The sequence below is a fragment of the Rhinopithecus roxellana genome, chromosome 10 (genome assembly GCF_007565055.1).
Source record: "Rhinopithecus roxellana isolate Shanxi Qingling chromosome 10, ASM756505v1, whole genome shotgun sequence".
Taxonomy (NCBI): domain Eukaryota; kingdom Metazoa; phylum Chordata; class Mammalia; order Primates; family Cercopithecidae; genus Rhinopithecus; species Rhinopithecus roxellana.
Genome location: NC_044558.1, coordinates 84,173,339 through 84,195,572, shown reverse-complemented (window position 1 = coordinate 84,195,572; position 22,234 = coordinate 84,173,339). Strand labels below are relative to the sequence as shown.

Below are 22,234 nucleotides of genomic sequence, written 5' to 3'. Positions count from 1 at the left end.
TCTTCCTGGCTTGTGGTTCAAATATTCCCCAAAACTGGAGCCCAAAGACCCTTCCAACAAAGAAGCTAGAAGGAGAAGACTTTCCTTTGCTCCCTCTGTGCGTCAGAGTTCACTGCAGCCTGGTTTCTTGGACCCTCCACAGGCAGGCTGACAGATGTTTCCTGCTGGCGCATGGGGGCCCGCCCGCCCGCCCGCCAGCCTGTGGAGGAACATCACTTTTGTTAGCATCCTCATCAGTTCTCCCTTGGCCTTTAAACATTTTAGATCTGGAATCTCACTACTTTGCCCAGGCTGGTCTAGGACTCCTGGGCTCAAGTGATCCTCCCACCTCAGCTTCCTGAGTAGCTGGGACTATAGGTGTGTGCCACCATGCCTAGCTTCAGGAATAAATTTAACCAAGGAAAGACTTGTACTTTGAAGACTGTAAAGCACTGCCAAAAAAACTAAATTAGACATAAATAAATGGAAAGTCATCCTATGTTCATGGATTGGAAGACTTAATACTATTAAGATGTCAGCACTATCCACAGAAATCTACAGACTCAATGACATTGCTCTAAAATCCTAGTAGTGTTTTTTGCAGAAATAGAAAAACCTATCCTAAAATTCATGTGAATGCATGGGGCTCCAAGTTGTCCAAACAATCCAGAAAAAGAACAAAGTTGAAGAACTTGAGCTAATCTGAAGCTGAGGTGGAAAATCACTTGAGCCCAGGAGTATGATTCCAGCCTGAGCAACACAGTGAGATCCCGTCTCCAAATAAAATAAAATACATAGGCTAAGCGCGATGGCTCATGCCTGTAAGACCAGCACTTGGGAGGCTGAGGTGGGTGGATGACTTGAGCCTATGAGTTCAAGACCAGCCTGAGCAACATAGCAAAAGCCTGTCTCTATAAAAAAAAAAAATACCAAAATTAGCCGAACATGGTGGTATGTACCTCTAGTCCCAACTACATGGGAGGTTGAGGTGGGAGGATCACTTGAGCCTGGGAGGTGGAGCCTGCAGCGAGACATGATCACACCACTGCACTCCAGCCTGGATGACAGAGTAAGCCCCTGTCATTCATTCATTCATAAATAAAGCACATTACAGGAATAAGGATAGACATATAGACCAATGGAAGAGAATCAAGAGCTGAGCCAGGTGTGGTGACTCACACCTGTAATCCCAGCACTTTGGGAGGCTGAGGTGGGCGGATCACCTGAGGTCAGGAGTTCAAGACCAGCCTGGCCAACATGGCGTGGTGGCACACACCTATACTCCCAGCTACAAAGGAGGCTGAGGCAGGAGAATCACTTGAACCCGGGGAGTGGAGGTTGCAGTGAGCCAAGATCGTGCCACTGCACTGCAGTCCAGGCTGGGCAACAGAGTGAGACTGTATCAAAAAAAAAAAAAAAAAAAAAAAAAAAAAGAATCAGGAGCCCAGAAACAAACCCTCAAATATACGGTAAAGTGATTTTTGAAAAGGGTGCCAACAGCATTCAATGAAGTAATAGGCAATCTTTTCAATAAATATTGCTGGGAAAATTGGATTTCAACATGCAAAAGAGTAAGCTGGACCCGGCTGTGTGCAGTGGCTCATGCCTGTAATCCCAGCACTTTGGGAAACCGAGGCAAGTGGATCACAAGATCAGGAGTTCGAGACCAGCCTGGCCAATATGGTGAAACCTCGTCTCTACTAAAAATACAAAAATTAGTGGGGTGTGGGGTCAGACACCTGTAGTCCCAGCTACTTGGAGACTGAGGCATGAGAATCGCATGAACCTAGGAGGCGGAAGCTGCAGTGAGCTGACATCACACCACTGCACTCAAGTCTGGGCGACAGAGCAAGACTTCGTCTTGAAAAAAGAAAAAGAGAACATAGGGGAAAATTTTCATGACATTAGACTTTACCAAGATTGATATGACACCAAAATCACAGCCAACAAAGGGGGAAAATAAAAAAGGCCAGGTGCAGTGGCTCATGCCTGTAATTCTAACATTTTGGGAGGCTGGGGCAGGAGGACTGCTTGAGCCCAGGGGTTTGAGACCAGCCTGGGCAACATAGCAAGACCCTGTCTCTAAAACCAAAAAAGTCTGGAGATGGATGTTGGTGACAGTTGCACAGCACTGTGAATGTACTTAATGCCACTGAATTATGTGCCCCAAAATGGCTAAAGTGGTCTATTTTATATTACGTATTATTTTACTACAACATAATTATTTTTCTAATTTTGGAAGTTGAAGAAGAGGTAACAATTTAGGAGACTTGAGAAAGCTTAACCCTAAAGTGGCTGACGGGAAAGCAGAAAAGAATAATTATTCTACAGAACACCTCTAAGGTGTTTAGTGGTGATTTCTCAGAAATTGCTCTTGCATTGAAAGTGACAGGTACATTGGAAGTGGGGCTAAAGATGGTGTAACAGAAGCACTGGTTGAAATCTATTCAAGGAGTAGTAAGATGTCTGGATTCCTTCCCCAGCAGAAGACTGGGGTTTTAGTCTCTGATGGGCTGGGTTCCAGTGGGCACAGAAAGTAGGGGTGCCCACTCAAAAGTGGGGCTAAGGGAAAATTTACCTGCTGACTGTTGAGAACCTCCTTCCCCTATCAAGCCCCATACTTGGCCATACCAACAGCGGTCCAGCCTACACCCTTAGGAGATCAAGGAGAGTCTTTTTGGCAATCCTGACTAGCTTAAGAAGAAGTTCAAAAGATATGATGTCCAGGTTTCTCCAAAGAAAGGACCCACAGAGACCACACTGTAAGTGTCGTCCATAGCAGACAAGCTCCAACAGTGTGCCCACTCTGATCACCCTTGAGTGGAGGGACAAGCAAGCATCAGCACTCAAGTTGAGGAGAGCCTCTGCCGAAGGCCACCGACAGCATTTGAAAGGAACAGTCAACACAGAGAGAAGAAAATAAAACAATCATTCATATCCTCAGGTAGGAAAGTATCTGGCTCCAAAAAACAGTAACAGGCCATTCCACAAAACGTTCAGAGAATACAGCTTGAAAACTAAACATATAGGTTGAACCATATGAAAATGCCAACATCTATAAAAACAGCAGTTTCATATGGTTGAACTGCACAACAGCAGAAATGAAAAACTCAGTGTGTAAGCTGTAGTCAGGCGCGGTGGCTCACGCCTGTAATCCTAGCACTTTGGAAGGCCGAGGCGGGGGGATCACGAGGTCAGGAGATTGAGATCATCCTGCCTAACATGGTGAAACCCCATCTCTACTAAAAATACAAAAAATTAGCTGGGCGAGGTGGCAGGCGCCTGTAGTCCCAGCTACTCGGGAGGCTGAGGCAGGAGAATGGCGTGAACCCGGGAGGCGGAGCTTGCAGTGAGCTGAGATTGCGCCACCGCACTCCAGCCTGGGCGACAGAGTGAGACTCCGTCTCAAGAAAAAAAAAAAAAAAGGTTGTATGATAAAGTAAGGGAAAACTCACAGAAAATACAGCAAAAAGACATTGACATGGAAATGAGGAGGGAAGACAGGAATCAGAGGACTAGTCCAGAAAGAGGAAAACAGAAGGGGAGGAAGTTAAGAAAGAATTCAAGAAGTTTTTCTACAACGGAAGAACATAGACGTCCAGACTGAAGGGCTTCTGTGAGTGTTCAGCATGGTAGGTGAAATGGACTCAAACCGAAGTTTGTCATCGAAAAGTGCAGACAACTAGAGACAACTTCCTATTAACTGACAAGGAGAGAAAAGATTCACTGACAGATGAAGAATCAAATAGTTTTGGACCCTGCCTCTGGAAGGCAGAAGATGGTGGAGCAAAACCTCCTACTTACTGTAGCAGCAGGCTCCCAGATTAGGGTTCTATATCCAGCAGAACTAGCAACTAAATGGGAGGGTATAATAAAAACAAATCCAGACACACACGGTCTAGAAAATGTCTCTCAGCAAACGTGATAGTAAACCAAAAAAGAAGATATGAGATCAAGGAAGGAAGGTACCTAGGACAAGACAGAGACTAAAGGAGTCCAGGATGGCAGTGGTGCAGCAGGCGGGGGCGGCCAGTCCCAGAGGAGAAAACGGAAGGGGAGGAAAAGAAGTCAGGAGGCAAGTCTCCTACAAAAACTGGTCAAGAGACTGATGAGTTGGGGGTGGGGAGGGGGAGAGCATTCAATTCTGTTGTACCATTTGCATAGAAACTAAGCAAACAAAATGAGGCAATTAAACAACAAAAACATTGAGCAAGAAATAAAATGTACTCATAATACACTGTTTGGCTCAACAGTGCCCAGCACTTAACATGGTCATAATAAGTGAAAGAATAGTGACAACCAAAAATTGGAAAAGATGGAGGGAGAAAAATGGGGGTGGGGGGGTGGGAGGGAAGGATACAACAGTAATAAATCCTCATGTTATCTAATAGCAAGTTAATACATACATAATATCCACATGGGAAGAAAAAAAGAAATTGCAGTATAGGCTTTGTATTTTTTCATTTTGTTTTTAATTAAAAATATGGAACACTTCACGCATTTGCATGTCATCCTTGTGCAGGGGCCATGCTCATCTCTGTGTTGTTCCAATTTTAGCAAATGGGCTGCCAAAGTGAGCACTAGGATTGCTAGTTTGAAATAGCGGAGGTAAACACTGGAAGAAAGAATTCAAGAGTTTAAGGTGTTGCCTCAGGTAGTGAGGACGGGGTGGAGAAGGGAAAGGCAAGGGACTGCCTTGAGCACCCAATAAATTTTCCAGGATGGAATTTGGCCAGAACAATAGCTAGAATTGCAACTTCCCTTGTCTCGAGACCAGACCCTCCAACCAAGTTTAAGGATCTTGAGGCATGTCAACTGTCATCTATTTCGTGGCACAGACTAGTTTTCCATGTCTGGTGCTTACATCAGGATAAGTTTATTTTTCCAGTAACTCAACTAGTTACACCGATGAGAGGGGAAGTTTGTTTTTTCAAAGAAAATCTAGAAGAGTCTAAGTATAGAGATACGCCTTAATATACTTCACAGCTCTTTTTTTTTTTTTTTTTTTTTTTGAGATGGAGTCTCACTCTGTCGCCCAGGCTGGAGTGCAGTGGCACGATCACAGCTCACTGCAAGCTCCACCTCCTGGGTTCACACCATTCTCCTGCCTCAGCCTCCCAAGTAGCTGGGACTACAGGCGCCCGCCACCTCGCCCAGCTAATTTTTTTTGTATTTTCTTTTTTAGGAGAGACGGGGTTTCACCGTGTTAGCCAGGATGGTCTCGATCTTCTGACCTCATGATCCGCCTGCCTCAGCCTCCCAAAGTGCTGGGATTACAGGCGTGAGCCACCATGCCCATCACAGCTCTTAACAAGAATGCAGGCCGGGTGTGGTGGCTCACACCTGTAATCCCAGCACTTTGGGAGGCAGAGATGGGTGGATCACCTGAGGTCAGGAGTTTGAGACCAGCCTGGCCAACATGGTGAAACCCCATCTCTACTAAAAATACAAAACTTAGGCCGGGCGCGGTGGCTCAAGCTTGTAATCCCAGCACTTTGGGAGGCCGAGACGGGCAGATCACGAGGTCAGGAGATCGAGACCATCCTGGCTAACACCGTGAAACCCTGTCTCTACTAAAAAATACAAAAAAAACCTAGCCGGGCAAGGTGGCGGGTGCCTGTAGTCCCAGCTACTCGGAGGCTGAGGTAGGAGAATGGCGTAAACCCGGGAGGCGGAGCTTGCAGTGAGCCGAGATCCGGCCACTGCACTCCAGCCCGGGCGACAGAGCGAGACTCCGTCTCAAAAAAAAAAAAAAAAAATACAAAACAGCCACGCGTGGTGGCAGGCGCCTGTAATCCCAGCTACTTGGCAGACTGAGGCAGAAGAATCACTGGAACGTGGGAGGCAGAGGTTGGAGTGAGCCGAGATTGCACCACTGCACTCCAGCCTGGGCGACAGAGCAAAGCTCCATCTCAAAAGAAAAAAAAAAAAAAAAAAGACAAAAAAGAATGCAGAGAGCTTATGCACTGAGATGAAAAGATGACCTCAATTTATCATGCTGGAAAAACAAAATGCCAAAGATGATTTGCGCACGCACACACACACACACACACACACACACACACACACACAGCCTGGCCCAAACCGCAGGGGAGGGAATTTATACTGAGATCTCTGCTACGCATCCATAATAACTAAACCAGGATATAATGAAGTGATTTAATAAAATGCCAGCACTTAGAGTAAGATGACTCCCAGACCCTCTCCAAAGGGCAGCCCCACCACCAATTCAAGCCCGTGACCTGGCCCTTGAGCTGGAGAAGCAATTCACTCTGGTTCTTTGCCTCCACGAGGTGGAACAATCCCTGTCATCAGAACTTCATAAGGAGAAAGAATGGCTTCCTAGGTCCTGAATGATCTCATCCCATCCAAAGCTCCCATGCCCCTGCTATGAGGCACGGTTGCCAGATAGTTTATCAGGCATGAATGCGGGATGCAGAGGAGAAAACAACGTGTACGTCACCACTGCGCTGTGTCAAAATGTAATTTGGTGAGATGGGGGTGTCTTTAGTACTTGGTAATTTCTGAGGGTAAAAAAAAAAAAAAACCTGGCCGGGCACGGTGGCTCACGCCTGTAATCCCAACACTCTGGGAGTCCACGGCGGGTGGATCACGAGGTCAGAAGATCGAGACCATCCTGGCTAGCATGGTGAAACCCCGTCTCTACTAAAAATACAAAAAATTAGCCGGGCGAGGTGGCGAGCGCCTGTAGTCCCAGCTACTCGGGAGGCTGAGGCAGGAGAGTGGCGTAAACCCAGAGGGCGGAGCTTGCAGTGAGCCGAGATCGCGCTGCTGTACTCCAGCCTGGGCGACAGAACGAGACTCCGTCTCAAAAAAAAAAAAAAACAACCCGTAAGTTAAGTTTCTTTTTCTCTTTCTTTTTTTGGTCTCACCCAAACCCGACACCCCCCCAGTCCAGACTATCCTAAGCTACCAGACCAAAATTGGGTTAGTTGGGCTAAGAGCAGGCAGCACTGCTCTGTGTACCTCGCTGCATACTGGAGCCCCAAGTCCTTCAGAACCAACTGCCGCCCCGCCAGCAAACGGAGCGAGTGAAGATCCTGCCACCACAGCGACAGACACAGAACAATAATGGAACTAACTGTGGGTTTTTTTCTCTCCAACAACAGGCCCCTTGATAGCAGAGTCACAAGGGGTGCATGTAAGCAATGACAGCAAAGGCAGAAACCAAGCTCCCTCCTGCCCACCAGGGCCCTCGCCCCCCGGCCCCCACTATGTCCACACCCTGGTTGTCAGGCACCGGCTCCTCTGCACCCCCTGGGGAAGCTGTCCCTTGTCCATATTTTCAGTCAGGAACCACTGCTGTGTGCTCATGGCCGCTGCTAACCGGCACTATTCTGGGGGTAGCAATTACTACAACTCCAACAGTAACTTTTTTTTTTGAGACAGAGTTTTGGTCTTGTCACCTAGGCTGGAGAGTGCAGCGATGCAATCTTGGCTCACAGCAACCTCCACCTTCCAGTTTCAAGCAATTCTCCTGCCTCAGCCTCCCAAGTAGCTGGGATTACAGGTGCCGGGCACCATGCCCGGCTAGTTTTTGTATTATTTTTGCAGAGATGGGGTTTCACCATGTTGGCCAGGCTAGTCTCGAACTCCTGTCCTTATGATCCACCTGCCTCAGCCTCCCAAAGTGCTGAGATTACAGTCATGAGCCGCCGCACCCAGCCAACAGTAACTCTTTGTTTAATGTGTTTCCCCTCTGGATGGGGCTGTCTCAGTAAACCAGACACCTAGCACTGTGACCACATAGTTGTGAACACACGAGTCATCTTCCACAAATGTGAACCTCCTGGCCCTCCCACGGAGTGCCGGGCAGACTTGATGGGGGCCCCTGACTCACCAGACAGGTTGATCTCGGTTAAGGAGTCTCGGGTGGTGGTGCCAACAGCGGTGAGCAGGTTGATGGACTGGTCGGTGACGTGGTTACAGTAACTGAGGTGGAGCTTGGAGAGCAGGGGCATGTGGCGGATGATGAGCCGCAGGGAGGCATCTGTGATGTCCAGGCCTGCCAGGCGCAGCTCCACGATGTTCCGGAGCTTGCTCCGATTGTCCATCTGACCTGGTGGGGCGGGAAGGAGGGGGCAACCCGTCAATCTGACCGGGGAGGCCTGGTCACGCTGACATGACACTCTAAAAAGGCCCACCAGCCAGAAAGAACACTCAGATCTCATTTAGTTACAAACTGCTTCCTCCCAAAATCAGAATTCCAACAGTTAAAAATCAGACTCCATATCAGAACTTAGATTTCCAGATTCTCTTGAAAAACTAAAAGACTAGAAACACTGAGCCCACATTCCACCCAGTAGTCATCAGCCAAACAGTGCAGAGGCCGCGCAGCACCTCCAATCCCCGTGACTTGGCAAGAAGCACAGACCTAGGCAGTCCAGTCCAGCCCAGGGGGAGGCGCCATACTGGAAGCCCTTGCACAACCACACTGATCCTGATGGCCGTGGAGACTTGAAACCAACAAGGGGCAAGTCAACAGGAAAGCAGTGAAATGCACGCCGAGCCCCATGAGGAAGTCAACAGGAAAGCAGTGAGACGCACACGGAGTCCCATGAGCGAGTCAACAGGAAAGCAGTGAAACGCACATGGAGTCCCATGAGCGAGTCTCGCATGTGCACAGGAGCCCCTGCCTCCTCCCAGATCCCCTCTGTGCCCGAAGCAAACTGAGAACACGGCAGCAGAGACTCATCCCTATGTCCTCTGGGGAAGGGCTGGGGCCTGAGAACAATGGAGGACATGCTGAGGTCTGAGGGTAAAAGCAGATCTAACAGCCTAGCTCGGTCACCCCACCCCCACAGAAACCCCCAGCCTGGCAACTCACCTGGCCTGTTGTCCGTGGGCGGGGACAGGAGATCCCGCATCTGGGCATCCTTTAGTCCCTCCACCCACTGGACATCCAGGGTTCGGAGCAGCGGACAACTGGAGCTGCAAAGGGCCGAGACCGCGATCCATGAGCAGCCTGACAGCACCAAGTCCCGGAGCCCTGGAGGGGGACACAGAAAAGGGTGAAGGTCAGGGGATGCGCCCCCACCCCCCACTGCAGCAGACACACTCCGGGCCACTGGTCCAGGGCTCACCAGGCAGCCGGTTGATGAGCCAGCTCAGCTGCTTCTTGGAGATATTGGTCCAGCTGAGGTCGAGGGAGACAGGCTGTCGCCGGATGATGCCACTCAGCATCAGGGGTGTGATAGACTTGCAGTGGTTCAGGTCAATGCGGGTCCACAACCGCTTATCGCAGCACCTGGGGACCGGCCAGGTGGGGACACATCGTAAGAGGTGGGGCTCCCTGGGAGCCCATGCACGGCTCTAACTCTCCCCACCTACCAACCTCTGGGAGGCTCCTTAACTCGGCGCTCTGGACCCTTCTCTGTGTAGCACCTGTCCTGCCCCGACGCAGGCACCTGCCATCTGCTCTGACAGCCATGGCCTCCACTCTCCATCAATTATGTATGTATGTATGCATGTATGTATTGAGACAGAGTCTCGCTCTGTTCCCAGACTGGTGTGTAGTGGTGCAATCTCTGCTCACCACAACCTTTGTCTCCCACATTCAAGCGATTCTCCTGCCTCAGCCTCCCGAGTAGCCAGGATTACAGGTGTGCACCACGACACCCGGCTAATTTTTGTATTTTTAGTAGAAATGGGGTTTCACCATGTTGGCCAGGCTGGTCTTGAAATCCTGACTTCAAGTGACCCGCCCGTAAAGTGCTGGGATTACAGGCATGAGCCACTGCGCCAGGCCTCCCGCAAGTATTTACCATGGGCTTTACAACGCCCTCTACTGGCCGTTCTTCCAAACAACCCCATGAAGCAGGCGTCATGCCCGTTCATCCAAGAGGGTAAGGCAGAGCTAAGTCCAGAAAGCTGGTAAATATCGGCTGGCCTGAAGTTGCAACTGGCAACCTTGCTGGAAACCTGGACTAACTCTCCGAAGCCAAGGACTTCACGTGGTTCTCACTTTACCCTCCAGGAAGCTAAACCAGGGAGTAAACCAGGTCACCTCCTCTGACAAGACCAGAGGAGACACTGTAGCCAGCTGGAACGCTTTGCGGAGCACAATGAAGCCATACTGGGGCTTGGAAGGAAAGAGCATCACCAGCGACTCCACACACACGAGTCATCCCTGGTGCCGCCTGAGCCTTAACCTAGAGCCCTACACAGGCCGCTGCTCACCAGCGGTTCCAGGTCCTGCAGACCCGCATGCAGACACACAGGTCTTGGTGGCTGAGGTAGCTGAAGACGGCCATCCACACCTCCCTGTGCATGATGTGGGCTGCCCCATCGTCCAGGGGTAGCGAGTCAGGCGGGGGGCTGATGGGGGGTGGCCGGATCACATGGCGCTCCATCTGGATACACTTGGGCGGGGACACGGAAGGTGGGGGCCGGGAGATGACACGGGGCGGGCTGCGCAGGCCGGGTCCCAGCTGGTGCCGCAGCTCGCGAGGGGTGCCGTTGAGCCCCTTGCTGAAGCGGTGGGGACGCTCGCAGACGCCTGGGGGCCGCTTGGGTTCCTCGCCCTCGCTCTCAGGCTCCGACTTGATGGGCTGCTGGTTCTCGTTGGCCAGGCTGCTCTCCGTCCTCTGGATCTCGTGGTTGAGCTCCTTGCTCAGCTCCCTGCTCAGCTCCTTGTTGGGAAGCCGCCGCTTCCGGCGCATCTTCACCTTCTTCTTCTCCTCCGGGCCCTCGGTCCCCTCGGTGCTGGGTCCTGCGGTGGGGGAGCTGGAGCGGGAGTGGTCGCTCTCCCTGGTCTTTGGGGGTGCCTCGGGCAGATCGTCCTCGGGTTCCTGCTTGAAGCGCCGGAGGGGCTTGTTGGCCAGCGCCATGCGGTCCTCGGCGTTCTTCCAGGACCGACGCTGAGGGCGAGAGCGGAGACGCGTCAGCCTGTAGGGCTCAGGGCTGCGCCCACCCAAGGCTTCCCGCCCCCCTGCCACGGGACTGTGGCCCAGGGAGCTGCTGTGCAGCTCTAACCGCTCGGGCCTGGGGCACAGAGGGGGAGGAAAGATGGTACCTTTTTCCTGAAAAGCTTATCTTCTTTGCCAGGTTTGAGCTGTCACGAAAAAGAAAGGACGCAGAGCTTGCTCCCCGGGCTCGTGGGATTTGGTCCCCTCGACACCCCACCCCACCATGAGTCCACAGTCTCCAGAGGAGGGGCTGGAGGGAGGCCTTCCCCGCAAATGCCATCTCCACATCTGACCGACAGACGGGCGAGCCCTGCCTGTGGCTTTCAAGGAAGAAGCTGGAAGTAGGAGTACGGTTGAACTGTTTCCACCCAACTGACCTCCCACCCCCCAGACCCGGAGATGTGCAGCCGCCATTCAAATAAGCCTGGGCTCTGGGAGCCAGTTCTGGAGCACAGCCCTGTGGGAATCCCCGGCCCAGCCGGAATGGCTAGAGCTGGGAGACTCCTGGCGCCACCTTGTGGCTGGTGACAGCATGGCCCGTGGGTGGAGCAGGGCCACCAGGCTCCTCAGAGGTTCCCTGGACTCACAGCTTCCATCCCAACCAACAGAGGCTCTAGTCACAGACAGCTTCCCAGGCGCGAAGCCAGAACCACGAGCCAGAGATCTGGGGCCGACCTGGAAGCCTCAGGAGAGGCAGCAGTGGGGTGGAGGACCAGCGGGGTGGGGTGGGGGACAGCCCGGGACTCGCCAGTCCCCAGGGCCTCAGGAGGGCGTGCGTCGTGGGAGCACCTGCTGCTGGAAGTAAGTGAGACTGGATCTCCACCAGGGGCTGAGGCTGCTGCCTAGAGGGGGCCTCGGCGAGAGGTGAGAGGAGGAACCGGGGGACGTTTGAAGCGATGAGGCCTAAAGGGGGGGTGGGAAGAGGAGTGACTCGCTGGTTTCCCCTCCTTTCTTTGGGGCAGGGCTCTCAGGACTTAGGTGACCTGCTCAGGGCAGCAAGAGGCTGGGATTATCCCAAGCTCTACTCGCTGCCCACCCCCTGCCCCATCTTTCCAACCCAGCACCTAGGACCAGCCAGACCACCCCCTTTGTCTCTCAGCCCCTCCTGGTCCGTACCCGCTTGCGTCCACTCAACTCCTGGGGCTTCTCGTATTTCCGCTTCTTCCTCAGGTGCACGTCATCAGACTTTCTGCGCAGGAGGCCGTCCGGCGGCACCTTCTTGGGGTGCTCGTCCGACCTGCGCCGGGGCGCCTCCTCACATTCGCTCCTCCGCTTGGCAGGTTCCTGCCCTTCCTTGTTGTCCCGGTTCATCTTCTGCTCCTTGAGCAGGGAGCCGGGCAGGTTGGAGGCATACTTAAAGCCAGGGCCACGCTTTTGCTTGTAGGCCAAAAAGAGAGAAGGAACAGACCAACTGTATACCTTTGGACTTGCCCTTCCTCCTCCCCAGGCCCACGGCACCCCACCTGCCTGACACTCCTGGGACAGGCTGGTCCCAGCCAGGCCCAGGCCCGCCCCACTCCCGACTGACCCTGGGACTTGGAGCCCGGCACTCACTTTCCCGGTCTTGCCGGCGTGGTTACACTTCGGACACTCCCAGCAGTTTGGAAGCTCGTCGTTGACCACACCCTCTGACTCCTTAATCTGGGGGGAACACCAGGACTCAGAAGAGGGACGAGTGGAGAAGAGGGCCCACGGGCACAAGGCTCTGTGAGGCCATGTCTTCCAGAAGCAGCAGCACCCCCTCCCCAGTGTCACGTCTATCCTGTTTCCAGCCAAAAGAAAACACAGCCGCAGAGGCTGGCAGAGACGTGCAACTGTGGATCCAGGCCAGGGTTCAGAGGCGGAGCCCTTGTGCTTCTCTGGGACCCTGGGCAAGTCCCTCTGTCTCTGTGGGCTGGTGCCCTCAGCCATAAAAGTGAGTGTGCCCATCTCACTGAGGGTAAAGCCACCAGCTCAGCGCCTGGCATGCAGAAAGGACTTTGCAGAGGACTCTACTGGGTGCTGAAGGAAGGAGTGAAGTGTGGGGCCTTGTTCTCCCAGAAGCCTGGAGCCACCTGGAGGCTCTCCCTCTGGCCCACTACAAACAAGCAGCCTGTGTTTGCCATCTGCTGAGACTCTGGGAACCCTCTCTAGTTCTGATGTCCTGGGACGTGGGGGTCTGTCTATTCCTTTGATGACACTGGCTCTCCAAGGTACTCCAGGCCCTCCTTGCCCTGGGAGTATCCCCTTGACACACAGGGTCACCCAGACTCAGGGGTTCTCCAGGAATTCACCGCACGACCTGCATCCCACCACCTCACCAGCATCTCCAGCAACCCTACCTGCCCCACAGCGTCAGCATCACCTGTCCCCACTGGGCCGCTCACCTTAAGGCATCCAGGGTGGATGATTTCGTTGCAGATGGAGCACTCCATGAGCATGAGGTTAAACTTGCCTTCCTCCTCTTCCACCGTGTCTTCCTTCCCCGCCTCGCCACACACAAGGCACACGGCGGTGTGGGGCAGCACTGGCTGAGGAGCCAGGGAGAACAAGACAAGTCATCAGAGGTGGGAGCATGGACCCCCAGGGGGGCCAGGTCAAGGGCAATGAGCTGCTCCCCTCCGACCTGCCAGGAGACCCCAAGAAAGTGGCCCAGGCACATTCACTAACTCATTCACTGAAATATGTATCAGGCTACTGCCTCCGCATGCCAGATACTACTCTTAATTGCTGGGGATACAGCAAGGAACAAGACAGCTCAAAATCTCTGCCATCCAGAGCTTACATTTTAGTGGAGGGAGGCAGACAAAATGAAGAACAGAGCATGTTAGAGACAGAGACATGGGGAAAAATTAGAGGGCCGGAGTGAGGGGCAGAAGGGGGACTGATTTTAAATATGGAGGTCAGGGAAGGCCTCACATTCATAAAAGCCCCAAAGGAGCGGGGGCGTGAACCCAGCCCAGATCCATGCAGATGAGATGAGGCTGCATATCACCAGTGGGTATTCAAGGCACAGACCATGGACTGCGGGCTCCCAAGACCTTTACAGAGAGGCTAGGAGATCAGAACTGTCTTCAGAATAACCGATGTTATTTGCCTTTTGCACAGTATTGATATTTGTACTGGTGGGTGAAACTGCTGGCCCCTCAGCACCAGTCAAGGCAAGGCCCCCAGCTGCACCAGCAGCCATGAGGTGACTCACGGCCATACACTTATTAAAAAGATCACCAGTTTCATCTAAGAATATCTCTGATGAAACAGTAAAAATTACTTTATGAAAACCTTGCCCTGGCCGGGCACGGTGGCTCAAGCCTGTAATCCCAGCACTTTGGGAGGCCAAGATGGGCGGATCATGAGGTCAGGAGATCAAGACCATCCTGGCTAACACGGTGAAACCCCATCTCTACTAAAAAATACAAAAAAAAAAAAAAAAAAAACTAGCCAGGCGAGGTGGCGGGCGCCTGTAGTCCCAGCTACTCGGGAGGCTGAGGCAGGAGAATGGCGTAAACCTGGGAGGCGGAGCTTGCAGTGAGCTGAGATCCGGCCACTGCACTCCAGCCTGGGCGACAGAGTGAGACTCCGTCTCAAAAAAAAAAAAAAAGAAAACCTTGCCCTAGAGTACACATCCTTTTCGGATGCTTTGTGACAATAAGAATATGTGTAAAGTGCCTCGGCACACAGGTGATGCGTACCAAAGGAAAGGCACTCATGACTGAGCTGGAAGCCGAAATGGCCACTTTCGCCATAGATTATTTTTACTTGAAGGAATGACTGATAGAAAGCCCCTGGACATTGGTGTATTTCTGTGAAGATCAAAGAAGTGAGATTGTCATTTCTAGAAAAATAACTGACCGCATTTGTTGCAAATGACAAAATTCAAGTTTCTGAATGACAATTAGACTTCTGGAAAACTTACATGAACCACCATAACCTGCACAGCTTCCCAATACTGAGAGACTTTTCCGATGAGATCAGTGATCATATTAACAAATGTGATTTCTAAAATAATATTATGTGCCAATATTTGGAAAATCCGCCTAACTCAGGGAGCCAATATTTTCCAGATGACCAATACATTGTGTTACAACATCATGCCTGAGCAAATGAGCTACTCAAAGGGCAAGACAGGCTGATGACTTTCAATGTAACAGTGTGAACAGCTCACTGATACCGTTTCAGACTCCACATTGCAACTAACCTTTAAAAAAAACTCTGCTGAGTTCTAGTTGAGTATCAGAGTATCCACAGTTATCCAAAAGGCTATTAAAATACTCCTCCCTTTTCCAACTAGTATATTATCTGTGTGAGGCCGAATTTTCCTCATACTCCCTCCAAAACAACGTATCACAATAGACAAAACACAGAAGCAGATATGAAAATTCCAGGTCTTTTTTTTTTTTTTTTTTTTTGAGACGGAACCTTGCTCTGTCACCCAGGCTGGAGTGCGGTGGCACAGTCTTGACTCATTGCAACCTCTGCCTCCTGGGTTCAAGCGATTCTCCTGCCTCAGTCTCCCCAGTAGCACAGGCGCCCGCCACCACACCCAGCTCTATTTTTGTATTTTTAGTAGAGATAGGGGGGGTTTCACCATGTTGGCCAGGCCGGTCTCGAACTCCTGATCTCGTGATCCACCTGCCTCAGCCTCCCAAAGTGCTAGGATCACAGGTGTGAACCACCATGCCCGGCAATTCCAAGCCCTTTCTAATGAACCAGACATAAAAGAGATTTACAAAAATATAAAACAATGCCATTATTCTTTTGTTTTTGGAAAATGTAATTATTTCTCATAAAAATATGTTTCTTTTTTCTTATTTATTTTTGAGACAGTATCTTGCTTTGTCGCCCAGTCTGGAGTGGAGTGACGTGATCTCGGCTCACTGTAACCTCCGTCTGCCTCCTGGGTTCAGGCGATTCTCCCACCTCAGCCTCCCAAGTAGCTGGGACTACAGGCATGCTGGGTAATTTTTGTATTTTTAGTAGAGATGGGGTTTCACCATGTTGGCCAGGCTGGTCTCAAACTCCTCACCTCAAGTGATCCACCTCAGCCTCCCAAAGTGCTGGGATTGCACGCTTGAGCCACCATGCCCAGCCAAAATATGTTATTTCTATTAACACATCATGGGCTTTCTTGATATTTTAAGATAAATTTAAAATCTAAAAAAACTTTCTTGGCCAGGACTGGTAGCACATGCCTGTAATCCCAGCACTTTGGTAGGCCAAGGCAGGCAGATTGCCTGAGTCCAGGAGTTTGAGACTAGCCTGGGCAATGTGGCAAAACCCTGTCTTTACAAAAAATACAAAAATCAGCTGGGCATAGGAATGCCTGCAGTCCCAGCTACTCGGGAGGCTGAGGTGGGAGGATTGTTTGAGCCCAGGAGGTAGAGGCTGCAGTGAGCCACGAGTATACCACTGCACTCCAGCATGGGTGAGAGCGAGACTCTGTCTCAAAAAAAAAAAATCAGTTTTAATTTTTATTTATTTTTTTTAGCTAAAGTCCTCTCACACCAAACTCAGTTTAAATTTTTAATACAGTCAATATTAATAAATATATAGCCTGCATAAAAGAAAAACTCTTTAGGGTCCTCGTAAGTTTTAAGGGCATGAAGGGTTCCTGAGACCCTGAAGTGTGAAAACTTGGTGCATCTGGCTGTCAGCCCCCTGAGGCCAGGGCGGGTCAGCCTCATCCCACCCGGTGCACCGGTAGCCAACCTTTACTACGCTGCTCAGAGGAGCTTCAAGCAGGCTGGGAATATACACGCCACTGGTAAGTGAAAAAGACTTGATTAAATGGCGCAAATGTCTGAATTCTAATAAACAGGACACAGAAGGCAAGGCAGTCATCGTTCCTTCCACAAATACCAAACACACATCTGCCACGGTCTGAAACAAGGTCTTGGGGGACGCAGGAGTGAGGGAGATGGCTGCTCCCCGTGAGCTATTTGGGAAGAAAAAGACATTAGTCGCTGAAATCCAAAGAAAACATGGAAAAGTCATATTCAAGAGTTCTCAGAAGCAGCAGAGGCTGATTTCTGGAGGACTCGGGACAGGATGGAGAGAAGCCAAGTGGGCAAGGCTGCAGGGCCTCAAGGTGAATGAGGACAGAGCAGCCTGTGCAGAGCAGGCCGGGCCAAAGGGGACGGCTGGAGACCAGACTGCAGTGGGGGGCAGAGGGTGAAGCACGGCCCACATGGCAAGAAGAGGGTCTGTGGTGGGGTGGGGCAGATGGCAGAACTGGCTCTGAGCCAGGTGGCAGGATGGGAGGTGGCGCAAGAGGCAAATCTCCTGCAGGGGCTGGCGGGGGGGGCTTGGGACTCATGTCAGAGGGCAGACTGCACGACACCGGCAGGGACACCAGCAGGGACATGGTGGAGAGGGGAGGAAGCTACGGAGGCAGCCCCAGCGACGGAGCAAGGGGAGGGGACAGAAGAGGAAGATAGGTGGGGCTGCGTATGTCATAGGTGGGTAATGCGTGAGAAGTGCCCTGGCAGAGCAGAAGGGCTGGGAGAAGAGTAAGAAGGACACCAAGGGTCAGGCCAAGCCAGCATCTGCCATCAGTTCCAGAAGCTATGTCAAGCTGAAGAGAGTAGGAGACGTAAAAAAATGGGTTTGCTTCAAACAGCATGCACTGTGCCAGGAACCAGAGCAGCAAAGATAAGGGGGCACCCAAGACAAGTTTCCTATAACCGGGCCCAGCACACGGGGGGGGTGTGGGGGGGTGGGAGAAAAAGTAATGCCAAAGAGAAAAAGACAGTCGTGGGTTCATTGCTGGCACACATTTGAGTTTTAGGTGACACCGTTCTAAAAACCAACAGTTGCTATAGACAAGCTCTTTTACATTCTATAGGATCCAATGGGTCACATGGACCCTGTCTCCAAAAAATGCACATCCATGCATGCACACAGACAAAAATGCATTTAATTTCAGGATGGCTCACAAATTCCCCAAAATCCATGGAAATATCCTGGGGTTTGGGTACCAATTAAAAGCACAAGCAGTGAAACTGAACGTCTGCAGCAAAGGAAAGAATCAACAGAGGAAAAGGCAACCTACAGGATGGGAGAAAATCCTTGCAAACCAGAGACCTGATAAGGGTTAATATCCAAAACATATTTAGAACTCCTCTAACTCAACAACAAAAAACCCCAAAAGAAAACCGATTTAGGCCAGGTGCAGTGGCTCACACCTGTAATCCCAGAATTTTGGGAGGCCAAGGCGGGGGGCAGGGGTGGGGCGGTGATCAACTGAGGTCAGGGGTTTGAGACCAGCCTGGTCAATAGAGTGAAACCCTGCCTCTACCAAAAACACAAAAATTAGCTGAGTGTGGTGGCACGTGCCTGTAACCCCAGCTACTTGGGAGGCTGAGGCAGGATAATTGCTTGAACCCGGGAGGCAGAGGTTGCAGTGAGCTGAGAACTGCGCCATCGCACTCTAGCCTGGGTAAAAGAGTGAGACTCTGTCTCAAAAAAAGAAAAGAAAACCAGTTTAAAAACGGTCTAAGGACTCAGACATTTCTCCAAAGAAGACAGACAAACAGCCAATAAGCACTTGAAAGATGAAAGATGCTCAACATCACTAGGCATTAGGGAAAAGTAAATAAAAACTACACTGAGATGTCACCTCATACACATTAGGACGGCTACTAAAAACAAACAAACAAAAAGCCCATAACATAACAGATGTTGATGGGGATGCAGAGAAACAGGAACCTTCGCTGGGAGCAGTGGCTCATGCCTGTAATCCCAGCACTTTGGGAGGCCGAGGTGGGCGGCTCACAAGGTCAGGAGATTGAGACCATCCTGGCCAACATGGTGAAACCCTGTCTCTACTAAAAATACAAAGAATTAGCCGGGTGAGGTGGCGGGTGCCTGTAGTCCCAGCTACTCGGGAGGCTGAGGCAGGAGAATGGCGTGAACCCGGGAGGCAGAGCTTGCAGTGAGCCGAGATCACACCACTGCACTCCAGCCTGGGCAACAGAGCAAGACTCCGTCTCAAAAAAAAAAAAAAAAGAGAGAGAAACAGGAACCTTCATGCACTCGTGGTGGGAATGTGAAACGGCACGGCCACAGTGGCCAACAGTACAGAGGTTCCTCAAAAAGCTAAAAATAGAATTATCACATGACCCAGCAAGCCCACTTCTGGGCACAGAGTTGGCCCTTACACAGCACAGGATTGAACTGTGTGGGTTCACTTATATGCGGATTTTTTTTCAATAAAAGTTATACTGAGTGTGCCTGTGTCTCCTGCCTCCCCCTTCTACCTCCTTCATCTCTTCTGCCTCTGCCACCCTGAGACAGCAAGACCAACCCATCCTCCTCTGCCTACACAACGTGAAGATGAGCATGAAGACCTTTACAATGATCCACTCCCACTTAATGAACGATAAATATATTTTCCTAATGATCTTAATATTTTCTCTTCTCTAGCTTACTTTATTGTGAGAATACAGTATATAATACATATAACATAAAATATGTGTTAATGGACTGTTTTTGTTACTGATAAGGCTTCTGGTCAACAAGAGGCTAATAGTAGTTAAGTTTTAGGGGAGTCAAAAGTTACACTCAGATTTTCAACTGCACAGGGGTCAGGTGGTGCCCCAACCCTTGTGTTGTTCAAGGGTCAACTGTATATCCAGAAGAATTCAAAACACGATCTTAAAGAGGTATCTGCACACCCATGTTCACTGCAGCACTATTCACAATAGGCAAGAGATGAAAGCAACCCATACGTCCATCAACAGATGAATGGATAAAGAAAATTTTGGTCCGGCGCGGTGGCTCATGCCTGTAATCTCAGCACTCTTGGAGGCCAAGGTGGGCGGATCACCTGAGGTCAGGAGTTCGAGACCAGGCTGGCCAACACAATGAAGCCCTGTACTAAAAATTTAAAAATTAGTCCGATGTGGTGGCGGGTGCCTGTAATCCCAGCTACTCAGGAGACTGAGGCAGGAGAATTGCTTGAACCCAGGAGGCGGAGGTTGTAGTAAGCCAAAGATTCCACCGCTGCACTCCAGCCTGGGCGACAGAGGGAGACTCCATCTCAGAAAAAAAAAAAAGAAAATGTGGTGCAAATACACAATAGAGTATTAATTGGCCATAAAAAAAAAAAAAAAAAGGAAATTGTCATATGCTTCAACATGGATGAACCCTGAGGACATTATGCTCAGGCTATAAACGAGGCAATCCAATCACAGAAAGCCAATTACTGTATGATTCCACTTCTATGAGGTCCAGAGAGGAGTCAAGCTCTTAGAAACTGAAAGTGGAAGGCCGCGCGCGGTGGCTCAAGCCTGTAATCCCAGCACTTTGGGAGGCCGAGACGGGCGGATCACGAGGTCAGGAGATCGAGACCATCCTGGCTAACACGGTGAAACCCCGTCTCTACTAAAAAATACAAAAAAAAAAAAAAAAACTAGCCGGGTGTGGTGGCGGGGCGCCTGTAAGTCCCAGCTACTCAGGAGGCTGAGGCAGGAGAATGGCGTAAACCCAGGAGGTGGAGCTTGCAGTGAGCTGAGATCCGGCCACTGCACCCCAGCCTGGGCGACAGAGCGAGACTCCGTCTCAGAAAAAAAAAAAAAAAAAAAGAAACTGAAAGTGGAATGGTGGTTGTGGGGGCTGAGGGAGGGGAAAGGAGAGTAGAGCTTCAATGGGTATGCAGTTTCAGTTTTGCAAAAGGAAAAAGTTCTTAGGGATCAGCTTCCCAAAAACGTGCATATGGTAATACTACTCTATTGCATACTTAAAAATGATTAATGTATTTTTTGACCACAATTTAAAAAAACAAAACACAAGAAATATGCGTGGAAGGAGATGGGTGAGGTATCTGGGCCTGGGGGGCATCGGCAGCCAAGGAGGAAGGGCTCACCCTATGCCAGGCTGGGCCTGTAGATGAGCGCACCAGGGCCGAGGAATCCCGTCCCTCCAGCCGAGCCTGCTTTTCCACGGGGACTGGGAGATGACTCCTCCACAGGGAGGACCGCCGGCCCCCGGGGAGCAGCGCCCTGGGGAAGGCAGAGCATGTGAGTGTGTACAAGGGGATTCAAGGGCAAACCCCGCGACCTCGCCCCGTTGCGGAAGTCCACCTCCACTGCCCGGTCCGGGGACAAGACCTGCGGCGCGGGGCCACTGCTGGAGCTGAGGCCAGGCGGTGTGGAGGGGCAGGCCAGGCGGTGTGGAGGGGCAGGCCAGGCTCTCCCAGGCGCGGTTCCTCAGCACCATAAATCACTCCTTATTGGGGGCAGCCCCCTGAGATGGGGCGCTGACCTTCCACCCAGACTTCTGACTCTGAAGGCAGGGCCGGAAGGAAGGAAGGGTCCAGTTAGAATCACTAACTGGACCGTAATGTTGGCAACGGGGTCACAGACAGGACAGGCTGCTTGTCATCTTTAATGGCAGCAACTTCAAAGTACCTGGGCACCCTGGGAGGGAAGGAGCAGGAGGCCTGAGCCTGCAAAGCGGCCGGCGCCTTCCCGTCCACAGGAAGAGCTCTTGGGCAGTCCACACAGCCCCGGCTTCTCTGTGTGCAGAGGGGCGGCCAGAGCGAGCAGCTGTCAGACACGCGGGCCAGGGCCGGCACGCAGGGGCCTGGATCGAGCGCAGGGCTGGACCGGAGCTGCACTCACCGCGATGCACTGCCGCATGATGCAGCTCTGCTTCATGCGCCCGGGGCCCCCGAACTTCTTCATGTCCTTGCAGAAGTGGCACTCTCCGCACTCGGTCCGCAGGCAGGCCTCGCACTTGCGGCATCGCGTCCGGCGCCGCCGAGCTCCTGCCGTTGTCCGGTTGGCGGCCAACTTCACCGCGGAGGCCTGGCCCAGCTTCCCCTTGGGCCGACCCACAGCCCGGTTCTGCAGGAGAAGAGACAGAACTGGTCAGATGGGGAGGCTGCAGGCACGGCCAGACCCCCGGAAAGGGTGTTAGGGAGCAAACTGTGTATCCCAGAAAGACACGATGGGGGCTCTAAACCCCAAGCCTCAGAGTGTGGTCTTTATTTGGAGATGGGGGCTTTGCAGAGACGGTCAGGTTAAATGAGGTAATTCAGGTGAACGCTAATCCAGTATGACTGGTGTCCTTACGAAAGGGGGACATTTGGACATAGAGATGGACACGCACGGAGTGAACGTGTGTGAAGACACTGGCCTTCCACAGACTGGAGCCCTGTCTACAAGCCAGTAAGTGCCAAGGATAGCAGCACATACCAGGAGCTGGAGGCGCGGGGAAGGACCCTCCCCTAGAGCCCGCAAAGCCAGCTCGGCCCGCCAGCCCACACCTTGACTTCAGACTCCTGGCCTCCAGAACTGGGAGAGAAGAAAGGCCGGTTGTTTTAAGCCGCCGGTTATAGCAGCTCT

At 51.6% G+C, this 22,234-nt stretch overlaps 1 protein-coding gene and 1 non-coding gene across 12 annotated transcripts in view; both read right to left on the bottom strand.

Annotated features, from left to right (window-relative positions):
* The window catches only part of KDM2B (lysine demethylase 2B), a 159,031-nt gene that overhangs the window by 4,362 nt on the left and 132,435 nt on the right, over positions 1-22,234 (bottom strand). For 6 of the 11 annotated variants that reach the window (XM_030938999.1, XM_030938998.1, XM_030939001.1 and 3 more), the window contains 10 exons: positions 21,509-21,733; positions 13,274-13,417; positions 12,462-12,548; positions 12,024-12,293; positions 11,697-11,810; positions 11,015-11,053; positions 10,180-10,859; positions 9,084-9,247; positions 8,828-8,989; positions 7,841-8,059 (listed from right to left, as the gene is read on the bottom strand). In XM_030938999.1, the coding sequence (XP_030794859.1) occupies positions 7,841-8,059; positions 8,828-8,989; positions 9,084-9,247; positions 10,180-10,859; positions 11,015-11,053; positions 11,697-11,810; positions 12,024-12,293; positions 12,462-12,548; positions 13,274-13,417; positions 21,509-21,733 (2,104 nt within the window). The remainder of the gene's footprint in view (positions 1-7,840; positions 8,060-8,827; positions 8,990-9,083; positions 9,248-10,179; positions 10,860-11,014; positions 11,054-11,696; positions 11,811-12,023; positions 12,294-12,461; positions 12,549-13,273; positions 13,418-21,508; positions 21,734-22,234) is intronic. The other 5 variants (XM_030939005.1, XM_030939000.1, XM_030939002.1 and 2 more) reach the window with 2 other exon arrangements.
* LOC115900100 lies at positions 4,457-4,560 on the bottom strand. The gene has a single exon (XR_004059780.1). It is a non-coding gene; the product is annotated as a U6 spliceosomal RNA (small nuclear RNA).